Source organism: Pseudoliparis swirei, chromosome 5, assembly GCF_029220125.1.
Source record: "Pseudoliparis swirei isolate HS2019 ecotype Mariana Trench chromosome 5, NWPU_hadal_v1, whole genome shotgun sequence".
NCBI lineage: Eukaryota > Metazoa > Chordata > Actinopteri > Perciformes > Liparidae > Pseudoliparis > Pseudoliparis swirei.
In genome coordinates this window covers 3,747,347-3,766,819 of record NC_079392.1, presented here as the reverse complement: position 1 = coordinate 3,766,819, position 19,473 = coordinate 3,747,347, and the positions used below count along the sequence as shown (strand labels likewise).

At 44.3% G+C, this 19,473-nt stretch overlaps 1 protein-coding gene across 2 annotated transcripts in view; it reads left to right on the top strand.

Moving 5' to 3' along the window:
* The window catches only part of ror1 (receptor tyrosine kinase-like orphan receptor 1), a 144,168-nt gene that overhangs the window by 99,402 nt on the left and 25,293 nt on the right, over window positions 1-19,473 (top strand). For both annotated transcript variants that reach the window (XM_056415186.1, XM_056415185.1), the window contains 2 exons: window positions 3,511-3,801; window positions 4,045-4,078. In XM_056415186.1, the coding sequence (XP_056271161.1) occupies window positions 3,511-3,801; window positions 4,045-4,078 (325 nt within the window). The remainder of the gene's footprint in view (window positions 1-3,510; window positions 3,802-4,044; window positions 4,079-19,473) is intronic.

Sequence of the window (19,473 nt, the reverse complement as noted above, 5' to 3'; positions counted from 1 at the left end):
CTTCACCTCCTTTCATCATCTACTCTTGTCTCTGCTTTTCCTTTCTTCCGTTCACCCACTGCTTTATTGTCTCAGTTATTACAACAGCTCATGAAGTGTGCGAACACCATTTTATTTGTCATCAATTCAACGAATGAGTTAAAGTGAAGAAGTGAATCGGTTTGTGTGACCTCCCACGCCTTTGGCAACACATGTGTCTTTTTAATAGTGGGTCTGTTTTCATTTTTAATATATTAAATACTTCTAAAAGTGTTTTTATGTAGTCCAAGTCAACAGGCACATTGAATTGATGAGGTGTTGCGTCAGCATATAGGCAAAAATTCGGTCCACTACACTCATAATAGTGTAAGTACCAATTCCTAGCGCCCCCCCTTCCCTCAACCCCCCTGTGTTGACAGTTGAGAAGTCAAATCAAAATGAAAACGCACATACTCACACATACGATGAAATGATGCCAAACCAGCAATGAATATACATTTAATGCACTGTAAATGCGAGAGCCTACTCGTACAAAGACTTACTTATTTACTAATACAGGAAGAGATGGTAGCCATAGATCGAAATCAAATTTCAACCCTTCACATTTCGAGCCATGTGGCAGTAAAGACGGCTGGACACGACACAACAGTAAATAGACACATTATGCCAAAAACCTCGAATACAAGTTGCAAAAACAACACAAAAGATTCAAGTTTCAAGTTTTTATTTGTTCGAGAGGGATAATTGATATACACTTTAAATAAAAAATGTAAATGTACCCAAGTACAGCCATTGGCTGTCACCCTGCCAGAATGTACAGGCTGAGTGTCCTATAGAAAAAGGTCATGCCAAAGTGCAGTAGTAATAAACTACAATCAATTATAGTGTATAGCTGATAATACATAGCAGTTCGGTAATAAAAAGTTAACAATGGATATAAAAATAATCACATATATATATATATATATATGATATGATATATACCTTTATTCATCCCACAGTGGGGACATTTCAAAAATCACAGCAGCGGTGCACATCAGAGCATTAATAAAAATTATTATAAAACACAAAACTAAAGACTAAAAAACTAAAAACTATATATATATATATATATATAAAAGAAACGAGACAAAATATCCCAGTGTAAGGAAGACATTTCACACAGATATATTGCACATAGGGTCATTAATTAATGAGCACATTTTAAGGTTTCATTCATTCGTATAACATTCATACATCACATATACATGACAGTACTACTACCTATGAGCACATGTTTGGTTGGACAACAGCTTTTTTCCCGGAACAAATTATTCGAGTGTTATTTTTTGGGTACTTTTAGAAAAAATCATACGTACAGTTTGTTACGCATTCAACAAGAAGCAGGGTTTAGTGAGCCAAGCCTGGACATCAGACATAGCAGATTCAATTGTTATGCTTTTTGGGTTGCATCGTGGCACTGAAAGTGTTTACGAATCCCAATTAGACTAAACAGATTTCTGATTGAAAACTCATATAAATTGTACATTTTTATTAGAGCTGTTGCATTCCTTTCTGTTCAGAGCGAGCTTCTTAATTTATAACCATAGCAGAGTTTGGCCTGGCTCCCATTCAGCTACAGTACGACCCATTACAATTTGTATATCCGATTTTGCCATGATAATCTATTTACAAGGTCAGTTAAACACACGGGTCTGTCAGTGTATTACATGTTGTTTAGTGTGTGTCGTATACAAAATAGATGTTTGACTTTGCAGAAGAGCAATAATATTAAAACTTGGGCCGGGGAGGGGGGGGGGGGTGTTATGTCTAAAATTGTAGCACACACATGGGCAGTGGAGTAGAGGAGTGAGGAGAATGTAGGAGGACAGAAACAAAAAAGAGTGAGGAGGTGAGAAGAGTGGTGATGGTGGGAGACCGGTCATATTGTCACACACTTGTTAGGACCACTAAGCCTGTGGGTTTTAAGGAGGACAGCGTGAGTGTGTGTTGACGCTTGAGTGCACACACACACACACACAGTATGCCAAGACAAATGTGCCCACTTCTTTGTTTCACAAACACGTCGTAGGCACTCGTTTTACACACCTCATGACGATATGTCAGCTGCACGTTCAACCTCTGAGGGTTGCTATGGCGACCGGGAGAGTACAAAGTAAGGGCACCAGCATGCACAAATCAAAGTTCTCGTCGGGTGGTTGAACTACGTCTGAACCCTCGTCTAAGCCTTTCCAGAATTTTTAATGCATTGTTTTCTCCTGAGCAGAACTATTACATACCGGGTTATATTAGCACGTTTTTCCTGCAGTCTTTTATTATGTCATAATACTGTATACACTTTAATAATCAACAGAGAATCAAGAGATATTAGGAGGGAGACACTTTGGAATAGACAGCATGTGGAGAGTAAAGATTTAAATGTGTGTGTCTCTTCTTTTTACTCCTCATAATCTCTACTCACAAAAATTGTTAGTGTGACGAGTATTTGAGATTCCCCTCTCTGGGTTTTCCCTCCTTTTGTTTGTTTTGGCCAGGTTGCGTAACCAAAAGCATTTCTGCATACCTAAAAATGGGCTTTGGGGATTGAAGGAACTTTCCAGAAGATTTTCATGACCAATGTGTTTCCCCCTGCAGAGTAAACTCTTAGGTGGGCCTTTAGGATTGGTTTTCTTTCTGACCCCCTTGAGGAAGATCGTGGTCCTTAGTCCTAGGTCCTTTTTCCAACATCGGAAAAGCCTCCCGTTGGCTCTTAACCCTTGTGTCGCCTTCGGGTCAATATGACCCGATTCAATGTTTAACCCTCCTGTTACCTTTATATTTACTAACATATTTTACCCTTGAGGTCAATATGACCCCAGCTATTAAAATCTCCAGAAAATTATTAGAATTAATATTGTTTTCAAAGTTTAAGTGTGAGGTACTTTATGTTTGTTTGTTGACTCCCGAAAGAACACCGACATTAAACATTGAATCGGGTCAAAATGACCCGAAGGCAACACAAGGGTTAAAGGTCGTTGGGATCGGTCGTGTGCGTGAGCGTGAGCGTGCATCGCCGCGTCCGTCCAAGTCCGAACTTGCATACTGTTGCGCCACACTTTGGTGCTCATCTATGACATCATCGTCAAGGACCTCTCTTGATCGCGGTGACTCGCACGTTCTCAAAACGCCTCTCGTTGCCTTGATTGTCCTGGGTCCTTTTTCCAACATCGGAAAAGCCTCCCGTTGGCTCTTACAGGTCGTTGGGATCGGTCGAGTGCGTGAGCGTGCATCTCCGCGTCGGTCCAAGTCCGATCTTGCATACATCGATGACATCATTGTCAAGGACCTCTCTTGATCGCGGTGACTCGCACGTTCTCAAAACGCCTCTCGGTGCCTTGATTGACACCGTGAATGACCGACTGCTGACTCGTGACCCGCTACTCCACAGATTCAGAGGGTCTGATACACTCTCGGCCTGACCTCCTCTTTGTTTCAGTTGTCTCTCCCAATCATCCTCTCATCTCCCCCCCAATGCCTCCTTTTGTCTTCCAGGGTCATCCTTCATCCGCCTCGAAGAGCCCATGAACAACATCACCACCTCCCTGGGCCACACGGCCGAGCTGTTTTGCCGCGTGGCCGGCGACCCGCCGCCCGCCGTGCGCTGGCTGAAGAACGACGCCCCCGTGGTGCAAGAGCCGCGGCGGATCTCGTACCGATCCACGCCGTACGGATCGCGCCTCCGCATCCGCAACCTGGACACCACCGACACGGGCTACTTCCAGTGCGTGGCCACCAACGCCCAGGGTACCGTGTCCACGACCGGCGTGCTCTTCGTCAAATTCGGTAAGAGGGAATCGGGAGCGGCGGTGTCTGCCGAGCGTCTAGAAAAACCTTCTGGCATGTCGGTGTCACGACGGCGAGTGTTTTACACCCTTTGTGTGACGAACAGAGAAATTCTTTCCCACGAGAGACCTGGTTCATCTCAGCAGCACTCGCCTCCTCTGATTCTTGCCTGTCAGAGAAAGTCTGGGAGCAATAATTGTTTATCCCGTTGTAAAAATAAATCCCCTTGTCTTCTCTTCCCAGATCCACTCCCTACACTTCTGGCAGGAAGGCCAACGTAAGTTTCTTTTTTCCTCCATCCATTTTTTCCTCTCTCTCGGTCAGTCTCTATGTGCTCGTGCGTCCCAGAATGCAATGCAGACAAATGTGTTTTGTCTCAGCGTCACATGTCACTTTCAGGTAGATTTGTGAGGCCTGCAGAGCTCTTGAGGGTTCATGCATGGGATTTATTACCTGTACTGATAATCATACATGTGGGCCTATAATAGAAACCCATTTAATTATAGAGAACACAAAAGTCACGACTTGAAAGAGAAAGTTAGACAAATGGATTGAAGAGCGTGTAACAACATTCACACTGTGTGGATACAATTATAATGTGTCTACTTTATACTTGTTCTCATTGTAATGAAGGGCTGCTTGCATAGAGACACCCTAAAAACAAAGTGCTCTGCCATCATGTGTATTGGGTAATCGCTCGCATTATAACACGGCTTGATCCCTAACTTTCCTTTTTTATCTTGGCGCGGGTCTCAGTGTGGTTAAATTAATATTGAATGAGTCTTTAAATCTCAAATATCTTTCTACTCTACGTTGTTGTTGTTTCTGCTCAATCATCACAGCTCACATGGTTTACATTTAAATATGGACTGTGTGGGCCCTGGGTGGGACTGTTACATCAAATATGTTGACATCCATCCTCTTTAGTATTGGGGAGAAATTGGATTAATGTACTTTCAGCCAACTCTAATCAGAAAACGGGACGTAGAGTGCGACATTCTAACATTCACAGAGCTATAAGTAAGTTATGATAATTAAGAGTGAATGTCCTGTGTCATACCAGCAAGTGAAGTTGTTTCAGTGAAGCATCCGTATTGAGGGGAGCAAATACATCCAGATGATCCAGAGTGTCTTCAGAAAGGATCCATGAATACATAACACTCGAGCATATTCATGTTCGGCCCAACTCGCCCCGGTGTGGTGGGATATAACTCAGAAAGGATGAAAGGAGATGGCGCGGCTGTGTCCAGACGCCGTCGAGGTAGCCGTCGAGGTAGCTCCGCGGAGATTGTGCGCTCTTTTAGTTTTTGTGTTTTTTTTAAATATTTTCTTTGCCACAAACACATCGGCACTAACAGCATACGACCGCAGCACACTTTTGGACATAAACTTTTGCGCAAAACAAGGGTTTTTGTCCACTTTTTCCATCGATCCAGCGTGGCCGGCAGAGATCGTACGAGCGAACCACAACAACAACAGTGGAGCCGCTACTACGGGGAGACGACGAAAACATCGAGGGAAGCGGAGCGGAATTCGGAACAGACTGAGAGTTCAAGCCCACCGTCCACCTCTGCCCAGCATCCTTCTTGCTAACGTCCAGTCTCTGGAAAATAAGATGGATGATGTTAGGGCAAGGATCAGATTCCAACGGGACATGAGGACTGTAACATCTTTTGTCTGGCGGAAACATGGCTGACCCGCTGGTGCGGATCGAGTCATATGCCCAACCGAGTCCTTCTCTGTTTTCCGTGCAGACAGAACGGAAGAGTCTGGTAAATCTAAGGGTGGAGGGGTTTGCTTCATGACTAACAACAAGTGGTGCGACCCCAAGAACATTAAGACTCTTTCTCGTTCCTGCTCGCCGAACCTGGAACATCTGACGATCTCATGCCGTCCATTCTACCTTCCCCGGGAGTTCAGCTCGGTCATCACCACAGCCGTCTACATACCACCACAAGCAGACACCGACGTAGCACTATCGGACCTACATGATGTGTTATGTCGGCATCAGAACAAGTATCCCGACGCGGCTGTGGTGGTGGCTGGGGACTTTAATAGGGCAAACCTAAAAAAAGTCATGCCGAACTTTCACCAGCACATTACGTGTGCTACCAGAGGGGAAATAACGTTGGACCACTGCTATACGCCATTCAAGAGAGGCTACAAGGCTGTCTCTCTCCCTCCGTTCGCAAATCGGACCATGCCGCCATTTTCTTGCTTCCGAGTACCGGCAAAAGATCGCGGAAGCGGTAGTGACGAGGAACGTAAGCGGTGGTCTGACCAATCAGAGGCTGAGCTACAGGACGCTCTGCGTGTCGTCGACTGGGACATGATCCAATCCAGTTCCAGTGACGTCAGCGAGTTTTGGAAGTAGCAATGAGCCTCATAGCAACGCTTAGCGGACACCATCGTCCCCACGGTAAAAGTTAGGGTCTTTCCTAACCAAAAGCCGTGGGTTGATAGATCCATCCGTGAAGCTGTGAACGCCCGCATTGCTGCTTATAACTCCGGTCTTGTATCCGGCAACATGGACGAGTACAAGGCAGCGGTCTATGGACTGAGGAGGGCGGTGAAGGAGGCCAAGAGGAGGTACCGAGACAGAGTGGAATCACAGATGGAGCAGCGCGACACCAGGCGCCTATGGCAGGGGCTACGGACTATCACAGACTACCAGAGCAGACCCGCGCAATGGTGAGTGCCGACGCATCCCTAGCGGACGACCTGAACTCATTTTATGCACGGTTTGAGGCTAGCAACAACAGCGCTAGCTCGCCGCTAACAACAACACCGTTAGCGTAGCCGAGGTGAGTTCTACCGCTGGGGATGAACACACACCTCTGTGACCGAGCACAGTGTGAGGAGGGCTCTGTTGAGGGTGAACACCAGGAAAGCTGCAGGTCCAGATGGCATATCTGGGCGAGTACTGAAGACCTGTGCTAACCAGCTAGCTCCAGTGTTCACCACAATATTCAACCTCTCCCTGGCTGAGTCCGTGGTCCAGCCTGCTTCAAGAGATCCACTATTGTCCCTGTGCCCAAGAATGCTTCTCCAGCATGTATGAATGACTACCGACCGGTGGCCCTCACCTCGGTGGTCATGAAATGCTTTGAGAGGCTGATAAAGGACTACATCTGCGCCTTCCTCCCTTCCTCCATGGACCCGCTGCAGTTTGCTTATCGCCCAAACAGATCCACGGATGATGCTGTCTCCCAGGTACTGCACACCACACTCTCTCATCTGGACAGCCAGAGGGGGCTATGTGAGACTGCTGTTCATTGATTATAGTTCAGCTTTCAACACCATAGTCCCTCCAGACTGGCCGGCAAGCTGATTGAGCTGGGACTGAACACCCCTGTGTGCTTGGATCCTGGACTTCCTGACCGCCAGGCCACAGGTGGTCAGGGTGGGCAGACACACCTCCAAACCCTCACCCTGAACACAGGATCCCCAGGGTTGCGTCCTCAGCCCCTACTGTACTCCCTGTACACACATGACTGTGTGGCCAGGTTCAGCTCCAACACCATCATCAAGTTTGCGGATGACACAGTGGTGGTGGGCCTGATCTCCGACAACGACGAGAAGGCCTACCTGGAGGAAGTTGCTGATCTGTCACTCTGGTGCCGGGACAACAGCCTCATCATGAATGTCACCAAAACTAAGGAGCTGATTGTGGACTTTAGGAGGGTACAACAACAGAGGACGTACTCACCACTGGGGATTAACGGGACTACTGTGGAGAGGGTGAGCGGGTATAAATACCTGGGAGTCCACATCACCGAGGATCTGACATGGTCAACGAACACAGACACTCTGGTGAGAAAGGCAAGGCAGCGCCTCTACCACCTCAGGCAGCTGAGGAAATTTAAAGTTTCCCAGAGGATCCTTCAGTCCTTCTACTCTGGAGCTGTAGAGAGCGTCCTGACAGGAAGCATCACAGCCTGGTTTGGCAACTGCTCCGCTCAGGACAGGAAGGCTCTGCAGAGAGTAGTGCGTTCGGCTGAACGCACTATTGGAACTACACTCTCCACCCTGCAGGACTTGTACACCAGGAGGTGCAGAACCAGAGCCGGCAGGATCATGAAGGATCCTCACCACCCCAACAACAGACTGTTTCAGCTGCTGCGGTCAGGCAGGCGCCTCCGTAGTCACGCTGCAAGAACAGAGAGACTGAGACGGAGTTTCTTTCCTCAGGCCATCAGGACTGTGAACTCCGACCTCACCAGGACCCCCACATAGACCCACACAACTGCCCCTCTTAGGCACACACACACACACACACACACACTTACTGTAAATATTGTGTTGTTTTTTATTGTAAATAGTGTGTACTTGTTGCCCTTGCACATTCCTGCTGAGCATTGCCACTTTCATTTCACTGCACACCCTGTGTGTGTATGTGACAAATAAAACATCTTGAATCTTGAATCTTGAGTTACGGCTGTGCCCCGGTGACATGATGCCGAGGCTCGCTGCCATGTTCCAATGCGGCGTTCTGCTGGCACGCGGTGGACATCGGACACTCACTAAATCAATTCACACACTTGGAGCATGTCCGAGGGCTCCGTTTTCACAAAACATCTGTTCCTACCATTCTTTTTGTTTACATGTTTTTGGATTCATTTCTTTCTCCCCCGTGCAAAAAAAAAAGTAAAGTTCAGCTTTTGTTTCGTGGATGAGACGGTTGGCTCACAATGCCTCTCGATTATCTCAAGGGAGGGACCAATAAAACGGAAAGCTGGCCTTAAAATGAAAAATCACTGGAAGTAAAACTAAGAAGCACAAAATATATAAATGTTGATTAGAAAAAGAGAAGGATGTGAATTTCAAGTTCCTGTGCTTTTGTAAAGTACACACACACACACATATATGTAAGTGTGTGTTTGAGGATGTGCGTTTGCTTTGTTTTGATGAGGTTACCTATTTGTTTGAGTCTTAAGTCTTAATTTTAAGTCTTTTATTTATTTAGTTGGAGTGAGTAACATGAAAATCACCAAGATGATTATATTCATGGATTATTATCAGAAGCGTTGTCTAATCTTACAGCTGAGTATACATCTTAATCAACTATTTTTATAAAAGTCTTTTATTTCTTTAGTTGGAGTTGGTAACAACTTTTCACATGACATCAGAATCAGAAATATTTATTTGCGACACGAAGAATTTGACTTGGCGGCTGGTGTGTACACATTAGACAGACAAACAAAAACAAAACAACAACAATCAACAGTCAACATAATTTAATAACTTAAATCAACATATTTTTGCAATAATTTAAACATTTAATGTACAATGGTATAAGATAAAAGAAATCAAATAAATCTGTTCATGAGGGATATTTCAGTTTTTCTTTATTTTTATAAATTTGCAAAAATGTCTACATTTCAGTTTTTTTCTGTCCATATGAGGTGCTGAGTGACCATTCATGAGAAATAAAATGAACTTTTTTTGATTTTAGAAAACGGCTGCAATGAAACAAAGAGTGAAAAACTTAAAGGGGTCTGAATACTGTTTGTTTAATTGTTGTGAAATCCAGCTTCACACTACCAAGCTCTGTATTTTAATCCACTGAATGTCACTGAAATGTCCAAAAAAAGGGAATTGTGATATTACCTTTTTTTATATATAATCAACGCGGCAAAAATCACCACCTTGATTATATTCATGACCTATCATCAGAAGCTTCTGATAATCTTCCAGCCGAGTCTGAATCCCGCTGCGGGAGCTTTTCTCGCCTCTTGAGCGTCGGAGAGATTCAAACTCATCGAGGCGCGGCAGACGCTAAATTACGCTCTGCGAGTCGGGACACGTTAAACTTTTTACCACTTTTTTGGTGAAGGAAAAAGTGTTGCAGTGAATCCGGAGACCAGCGTGCGAGCTCTATTGTCTCATTACAGTCATTTTCGACTTCATCTGAACGGACAAGGGCCTCCTTTTGACGCCGATCGTCACCGCTGCTCATCATTAGTGCCACGGCCGCCTTATTAGCCGTAGAGTCGGGGCGGCGGGCCGTCAAGGGGACGGGGTCACCTAATGATGACGTGTGGCGACCCCGCGGCCGCTTACCTCACGCCGCAGATGTTCAAAACGTCAAAAAACTTCTGCTCCTCCACTCAAAAGTTTCTCGGGGGGAGAGAGAGAGAGAGAGAGAGAGAGACATCTGGTCCAGAAGCTTGTCAGTTTAAGTGAAACATAATCTACAGCAGGGGTATTAAATTACATTTCACGAGGTCCGGCGAGAGAGAGAACATCCAACATAACACGGTGATGCCGTCTGTGTTGAGAGGAGCCCAGCAGCCTTATTAACGTCTGTCAAGGGAAGTCGAGAGAGTTCAGTTTAATAATATATAAACACTATTTATTTGTCAAATTTCAAATTGAATTGGGTGCATTGCAAATAATTCATACTATAATAATAATAATAATAATAATAAATTAATATTATTCTCATTTTAAGGGATGAAACAAAAAGAGGGTATGGGGTTGTTTTTATGTTACTTTTTAAAAAACAAAACTGAATTGTCTTTGCCCTGCAGCTTTATATTGCATCATCATGGTGATGTCAATAATAAAAAAAGAGAAATCCATATTATTCTCATTAAAATACAAATATTCATACTATAATAATAATAAATGAATATTATTCTGATTTTAAGGATTAAAAAAAAAGAGGGTCTGGATTAAAAAAAGAAAGAAAATTAGAATAAATAAAAAAAATTACTTTTTAAATACAGCACTTAATTTAAAAAATGTAATTAACTGAATTGTCTTTGCCTTGCAGCTTTATGTTGAATCGTCACAGGGATTTCAATAAAAAAAGCAAGGGAAATCCATATTATTATCATAAGAAAATTAATATTTGGTACAGGAACTGTGGTTGTTAAACTTGTTTCAGCCTATCAGTGACCCCTGACCCACATTTCTCCATACCTCCCACTCTCATGTCATCATTCTTTGTGTTCAGCAGAGAGCTCGGTGACTTCTGTTTCCTCAAACACAAATATTACTCACACAGGTTTTTTTGGGGGGGGGGGGGGGTGATGCCACCCACCTCGTTGGACTTGAACATGACATGAACTTCATGTCCTCGTGTTGTCTTTGCTTCGGTCTGAGCTCTGATTTCCATCCCCTCACTGCCGGACTCAAGTGTACACTTTGTGGTGGTGGTGGTGTGTGTGTGTGTGTGTGTGTGTCTCACTTGTCAGGGTTGTATTTTTGAGCGAAGCTGCAGGCAAACGGAGAGCTGTCAGCCCCGAGGTTTAAACTACGACTACAGCAGCTTGTGTTCAATGAGGCTGCTTAAGAGGAGACAGATAGAGGGACAGACAGACAGACAGAGAGAGGGACAGACAGATAGAGAGACAGACAGACAGATAGAGAGACAGACAGACAGAGAGACAGACAGACAGATAGAGAGATAGAGAGACAGACAGACATATAGAGAGACAGACAGATAGAGAGACAGAGAGACAGATAGAGAGACAGACAGACAGACAGACAGATAGAGAGACCGAGAGACAGACAGAGAGACAGACAGACAGAGAGACAGAGAGACAGATAGAGAGACAGACAGAGACAGACAGACAGAGAGACAGACAGAGAGACAGACAGACAGAGAGACAGAGAGACAGATAGAGAGACAGACAGACAGATAGAGAGACAGAGAGACAGACAGATAGAGAGACAGAGAGACAGACAGACAGATAGAGAGACAGAGAGACAGATAGAGAGACAGACAGACAGAGAGACAGACAGAGAGACAGATAGAGAGACAGACAGATAGAGAGACAGACAGACAGAGAGACAGACAGACAGATAGAGAGACAGATAGAGAGACAGAGAGACAGATAGAGAGACAGACAGACAGAGAGACAGACAGAGAGACAGACAGACAGACAGAGAGACAGATAGAGAGACAGACAGACAGACAGAGAGACAGAGAGACAGAGAGAGGGATAGAGAGACAGACAGACAGACAGAGAGACAGACAGACAGACAGAGAGACAGATAGAGACAGATAGAGGGACAGACAGACAGAGAGAGAGACAGAGAGAGAGACAGACAGACAGAGAGACAGAGAGACAGATAGAGAGACAGACAGACAGAGAGAGAGACAGAGAGACAGATAGAGAGACAGAGAGAGAGAGACAGACAGACAGATAGAGAGACAGAGAGACAGATAGAGAGAAAGAGAGAGATAGAGAGAGAGAGACAGAGAGACAGAGAGACAGACAGACAGACAGATAGAGAGACAGAGAGACAGACAGACAGACAGACAGACAGAGAGACAGACAGAGAGAGAGACAGATAGACAGATAGAGAGACAGAGAGAGAGAGACAGACAGAGAGACAGACATCCTTTAAATCTCTGGGGTTGCATGTTTTTGCGTCAGAGGCGGTTAATAACTCTTAACTGAATATATATGCAAATGTTAAAACTATCTATGATATATTTACTCACTTCATCATCAAATCCTTTTTTTCAATATGTTAAAATGATATCCGATATGTGTGAGGCCGGCAGGGCTGCATTTTAAATGACTTATTGGCTCTTTCAGGTGTTACATTTTTTTTGTCTTACGTTATGAAAAGCCGTTTAGAGTCTTTTATTAAAGCAGGCGTAAGCAATATTTTCAAAATGACAATGTGATGTGAATTGTGAAAAAATATATATATATATTTGCCACGTGCAAAATTGTGAATGTGAATGTCTCTGAATTTCTATTTAAAATTTCTCGTTTAAAAAATATTACATTTTCTAACGTGGTAAACTTAACAGTGACTTACGAAGCACACACACACACACACACACACATGGGGGAGAGTGAATATTGGACTTGAAAAGTAATTAAATATAATTGTTTACGGCTCGTTTCCTCCGTTATTGTCGGACATATTTTCCAAATCCAGCTGATTTGATATATTTTTGCTCCACGGACTGGATCCGTGTGTTTTTGAGATAAACCGACGTGCCGTGGCCGTCGAGGCGGTTTCTGGATTCCTCAAAAAAATTGAATTCGGCAAAAAAAGAAGAAAAAAACAATTACAAAAAAATCTGCTTCTCTTCTCTGCTCTAATTTTCTCTTCTCTCTCTCCGTGTTGGAGAATAATGAGAGAACAGATTCTCCGTGTGCGGCGGCGTTTTCTTCCGGCTTCTTTTTGTCAGCGCTCGTCTTCGATGCGCCTGTTTATCATTTGCTTTGCTTCAACATATCCGCCCCTCCCCCGCCCGCCCCGCCCCTCCCCCATACCTACCAAGAAGCGCTCTTCTATCCTTCTCTTCGTTATTATTCTTTGAACGTGAAGACAAACATATTTTATTTTTAACCCCCCCCCCCCCCCGCCAGTAAATCCCGCACGCATGAAAGGAAACCGGTTCGCAGATGATTCCGTCGGCACGGCGACACATCTGCAAGTTATTGACCTTTTTTATTTACTTGTCGTACGCTCGCAGGGAAATCTGTCGGCTGAGATCTCGTTTGGATGTAATTTGCGATTCGTGTTTTTAATCGGGCGCGTTAAAAACTACAATGCAGTGTCAACACGCGTGTCGCGCTACGTTTAGTTTAGCTAACGCTTTTATCCAAAGTGACTTGCATTCGTGCGCTCGTAGACGCAGCGGCGGGGAGCAATTCGGGGTTGAGTGTCTTGCTCAAGGGCAAGTGGGCGGGGAATCGAACCGCCGATTGCGATTGAATGACAGACCAGCTAACTGTGTGTTAGCGGTTAGCAAGTACGTGTTTCAATCAGGGGGTTGGCGGTTCAATCCCCGCCCGAGTCATGTGTCCTTGAGCAAGGTCACCCTGAGTTGCTCCCCGTGTGGCGACGGTGTGAATGTAACGGGTCTTTGAGTCGCTTCAAAAGAGTTCTATCAATTAAATGGATTATTTTTAATATTAACCACTGACCACACACACACACACAGACTCACACACACAAACACACACATACACACACATACAGACTCACAAACACACACAAACATAGTCTCACGCACACACATACAGTCTCACGCACACACACTCACACACACACACACATACAGACTCACACACACACATATACACACACATACAGACTCACACACACAAACACACACATACAGACACATACAGACTCACACACACAAACACACACATACACACACACACAGACTCACACACACAAACACACACATACACACACATACAGACTCACAAACACACACACACAAACATAGTCTCACGCACACACATACAGTCTCACGCACACACACTCACACACACACATACAGACTCACACACACACACAAACACACACACACACACAGACTCACACACACACACAAACATAGTCTCACGCAGACACATACAGTCTCACACACACACACACATACAGACTCACGCACACACACACACACACATAAAGACTCACACACACACTCACACACACACACATACAGACTCACAAACACACACACACAAAGATAGTCTCACGCACAAACATACAGTCTCACACACACTCACACACACATACAGACTCACGCACACACACACACACATACAGACTCACAAACACACACACACAAACATAGTCTCACGCACACACATACAGTCTCACACACACACACATACAGACTCACACACACACACATATACACACACATACAGACTCACACACACAAACACACACATACACACACATACAGACTCACACACACACACAAACACACACATACACACACACACAGACTCACACACACAAACACACACATACACACACATACAGACTCACAAACACACACACACAAACATAGTCTCACGCACACACATACAGTCTCACGCACACACACTCACACACACACATACAGACTCACACACACACACACACACACACACACAGAGACTCACACACACACACAAACATAGTCTCACGCACACACATACAGTCTCACACACACACACATACAGACTCACGCACACACACACACACATAAAGACTCACACACACACACACACATACAGACTCACAAACACACACACACAAACATAGTCTCACACACACATACAGACTCACGCACACACACACACATAAAGACTCACACACACACTCACACACACTCACACACACATACAGACTCACGCACACACACACACATAAAGACTCACACACACTCACACACACATACAGACTCACGCACACACTCACACACACATACAGACTCACGCACACACACACACACAAACATAGTCTCACGCACACACATACAGTCTCATGTACACACACTCACACATACAGACTTACGCACACACACACACACATACAGACTCACGCACACACTCACACACACATACAGACTCACACACACACACACAAACATAGTCTCACGCACACACATACAGTCTCACGTACACACACTCACACACACACACATACAGACTTACGCACACACACACACATACAGACTCACGCACACACTCACACACACATACAGACTCACGCACACACACACACATACAGACTTACGCACTCACACACACATACAGACTCACGCACACACTCACACACACATACAGACTCATGCACACACACACATAAAGACACACACACTCACACACACACACATACAGACTCACGCACACACTCACACACACATACAGACTCACGCACACACACACATAAAGACTCACACACACACACATACATACAGACTCACACACACACACACACATACAGACTCACGCACACACAAACAGACACACACACATACATACAGACTCACACACACACACACATAAAGACTCACACACACTCACACACACACACATACATACAGACTCACACACACACACACACATAAAGACTCACACACAAACAGACACACACACATACATACAGACTCACACACACACGGGCCGCTCTGCCAAGTCGTACAGCGGAGGCGTGGACCCGGCCCGCGAGTCGACCCGGCCCGCCTCCAGCGCCGCACGCCGTTTGATTGACACGCGCGTTTGGAGGAAGTCGTTATCGTGTAACGACTCGATGATGTCACGCGGCGCCGCGTTGATCTCGACTCTCGCTCGGGCTTGTTCAGAACGATATTACGCCGGCGAAAATCTGTGTAATCGTTGTAGATTTATTGATACTCCCCCGAAACCTCTTCTTTCTTCTTGCTGTTGCGTAAGAGTTGTGACAAACATCTGATTTATTTACACGTCGATTATTACCAGATCTAGACGTGTGGGGAACATTTTAAATACAAGATGATTCATCAGAGGAGTGTCACGGTGAACTTCAGGTTTAAGTTTAAACTCGGGCTCAACTCCACAGCTCCACATCTCTCTGAACGTGCCTGCACATTTTCATCCCCTGCTTTTTAAACAAACGATTGTACACATGCTTGTCGTTTCCAGCTAAGTGTGCATTAATCTTCCATAATTATGGCTTATTTCCTCCAAGAAATAGCGACAATAAATAAATAGTCTGGCACCCGACCCCCAGCACAACAAATAAATGAGCTTTTTTCCCCACACGGTTACATTTAGTTCCTCTCGATAGAACAGAACCCGTCCAGCTGCTGTGAGCGTGGTGTCGATCTTCTTATCGACATAAAGTTACAAATTAGAGACAAAATTACAAATTAGAGACATAACATTACAAATTAGAGACATAAAGTTAATAAATTAGAGACGTAAAGTTACAAATTAGAGACGTAAAGTTACAAATTAGAGACAAAGTTACAAATTAGAGACATAAAGTTAATAAATTAGAGACGTAAAGTTACAAATTAGAGACATAAAGTTACAAATTAGAGACAAAGTTACAAATTAGAGACAAAGTTACAAATTAGAGACATAAAGTTACAAATTAAATGCATAAAGTTACAAATTAGAGACATAAAGTTACAAATCAAATGCATAAAGTTACAAATTTGATGCATAAAGTTACAAATTAGAGACATAAAGTTACAAATTAGAGACAAAGTTACAAATTAGAGACATAACATTACAAATTAGAGACATAAAGTTAATAAATTAGAGACGTAAAGTTACAAATTAGAGACATAAAGTTAATAAATTAGAGACGTAAAGTTACAAATTAGAGACATAAAGTTACAAATTAGAGACAAAGTTACAAATTAGAGACAAAGTTACAAATTAGAGACATAAAGTTACAAATTAAATGCATAAAGTTACAAATTAGAGACATAAAGTTACAAATCAAATGCATAAAGTTACAAATTTGATGCATAAAGTTACAAATTAGAGACATAAAGTTACAAATTAGAGACATAAAGTTACAAATTAGAGACAAAGTTACAAATTAAATGCATAAAGTTACAAATTAAATGCATAAAGTTACAAATTAGAGACATAAAGTTACAAATTAGAGACAACGTTACAAATTAGAGAAAGTTACAAATTAGATGCATAAAGTTACAAATTAGAGACGTAAAGTTACAATTTAGATGCATAAAGTTAATAAATTAGATGCATAAAGTTACAATTTAGATGCATAAAGTTAATAAATTAGATGCATAAAGTTAATAAATTAGATGCATAAAGTTACAATTTAGATGCATAAAGTTAATAAATTAGATGCATAAAGTTACAATTTAGAGACATTAAGTTATAAATAAGATGGGATACTGCGGACACGTTAGTTGGAGGCAAATGCCGGTTTTAAAAGCACGTCCACCACAAAAAAACGTATCTCCTCTCACTCTGCCGGCCTGCTGCCGTCGGCACACACACACACACGCACACGCACACACACACACACACACACACGTGTGTTGTGTTTGGTCACAATGGGCTCTCGGCTCTTGAGAGCTGGTGCACAGTGTTGAGAAGCTCTGGATTTGGGTCTCACGTCTCCTCACCTCTCTCTTACCTCTCTCCTGTGTTTTGCTGAGGTCTCTCTCTCTCTCGCTCTCTCTCTCTCTTACCTCTCTCCTGTGTTTCGCTGAGGTCTCTCTCTCTCTCTCGCTCTCTCTCTCTCTTACCTCTCTCCTGTGTTGAGCTGAGGTCTCTCTCTCTCTTCTCTCTCTCCTGTGTTTAGCTGAGGTCTCTCTCTTATCTCTCTCCTGTATTTCGCTGAGGTCTCTCTCTCTCTCTCTCTCTCTCTCTTACCTCTCTCCTGTGTTTAGCTGAGGTCTCTCTCTCTCTCTCTTATCTCTCTTGTGTTTAGCTGAGGTCTCTCTCTCTCTTATCTCTCTCTTGTGTTTAGCTGAGGCCTCTCTCTCTCTCTCTTCTCTCTCTCTTGTGTTTAGCTGAGGGCTCTCTCTCTCTCTCTTATCTCTCTCTTGTGTTTAGCTGAGGTCTCTCTCTCTCTTATCTCTCTCTTGTGTTTAGCTGGGGTCTCTCTCTCTCTTCTCTCTCTCCTGTGTTTAGCTGAGGCCTCTCTCTCTCTCTTATCTCTCTCTTGTGTTTAGCTGAGGTCTCTCTCTCTCTTATCTCTCTCTTGTGTTTAGCTGAGGTCTCTCTCTCTCTCTCTTCTCTCTCTCCTGTGTTTAGCTGAGGTCTCTCTCTCTCTCTCTTATCTCTCTCTTGTGTTTAGCTGAGGCCTCTCTCTCTCTCTCTTATCTCTCTCTTGTGTTTAGCTGAGGGCTCTCTCTCTCTCTCTTATCTCTCTCTTGTGTTTAGCTGAGGTCTCTCTCTCTCTTCTCTCTCCTGTGTTTAGCTGAGGCCTCTCTCTCTCTCTTATCTCTCTCTTGTGTTTAGCTGAGGTCTCTCTCTCTCTTCTCTCTCTCTCCTGTGTGAAGCTGAGGTCTCTCTCTCTGGGTCCCAGGTTGCCGTCCTTGTTGTGGATTCCTCTGAAGCGGGGTGCTGATTGATCGGGGGGCTCAGGGCCCTAATACGGCTCATCGGGGACCGGACCCCTTGACATGGCCGGGTCCCAGGGCACCGGCAAATGTTTGAAACCGGAGCTCCCCACCGCAGACCCCCCCCCCCCCCTCACAAGCACTAAATGCTTACTCAGGCCGACACATGAACACACACACACTCACACCCACACACACACACGCGTGGGGACCGTCGTGATGTGTAACCGGCTTTAACCATTAGAGCAATTTACATTATTTAGGCGTAAGTCTGTCTTTACACACTTTACCGCACATGGCGAGTTTTTTTTTTTTTAACCGCACAACTCATTATGAACGGGGCTCTCACACTCGGCTCGGACAGGACCCACTTCCTGTTTCCTGTTTTCCCAGAATCCCCTGTGTCTGTCTGTTGGTGATCCCGTTGGCAGGTCTGGTCAAGGTCAAGTCTCGCTCTGCGTGTGTGTGTGTGTGTGTGTGTGTGTGTGTGTGTGTGTGTGTGTGTGTGTGTGTGTGTGTGTGTGTGTGTGTGTGTGTGTGTGTGTGTGTGTGTGTGTGTGTGTGTGTGTGTGTGTGTGTGTGTGTGTGTGTCACGGTTTCATCCCTGAGGGTTACAAGGCGCAGAACGGGTTTGTGGGCTTTCCCTGACCTTTGACCTCTACCTCCCATGAACACACTCCTGCAAAGAAAAAGAAGAAAAAAAACATGTGCGCACAGAAAGTGTTCTTTCTCTCATCCTCGCTGGCGACGTCGGAGTGTGTGAGAGAGAAAGAGGGCGGCGCCGTGCGCCTCGAGTGTGTCTATAAATATAAAAGAGGCTTTTGTTGACTGGCGGATCCTGCAAAGCCAGATTCAGGGCATATTTAACACTT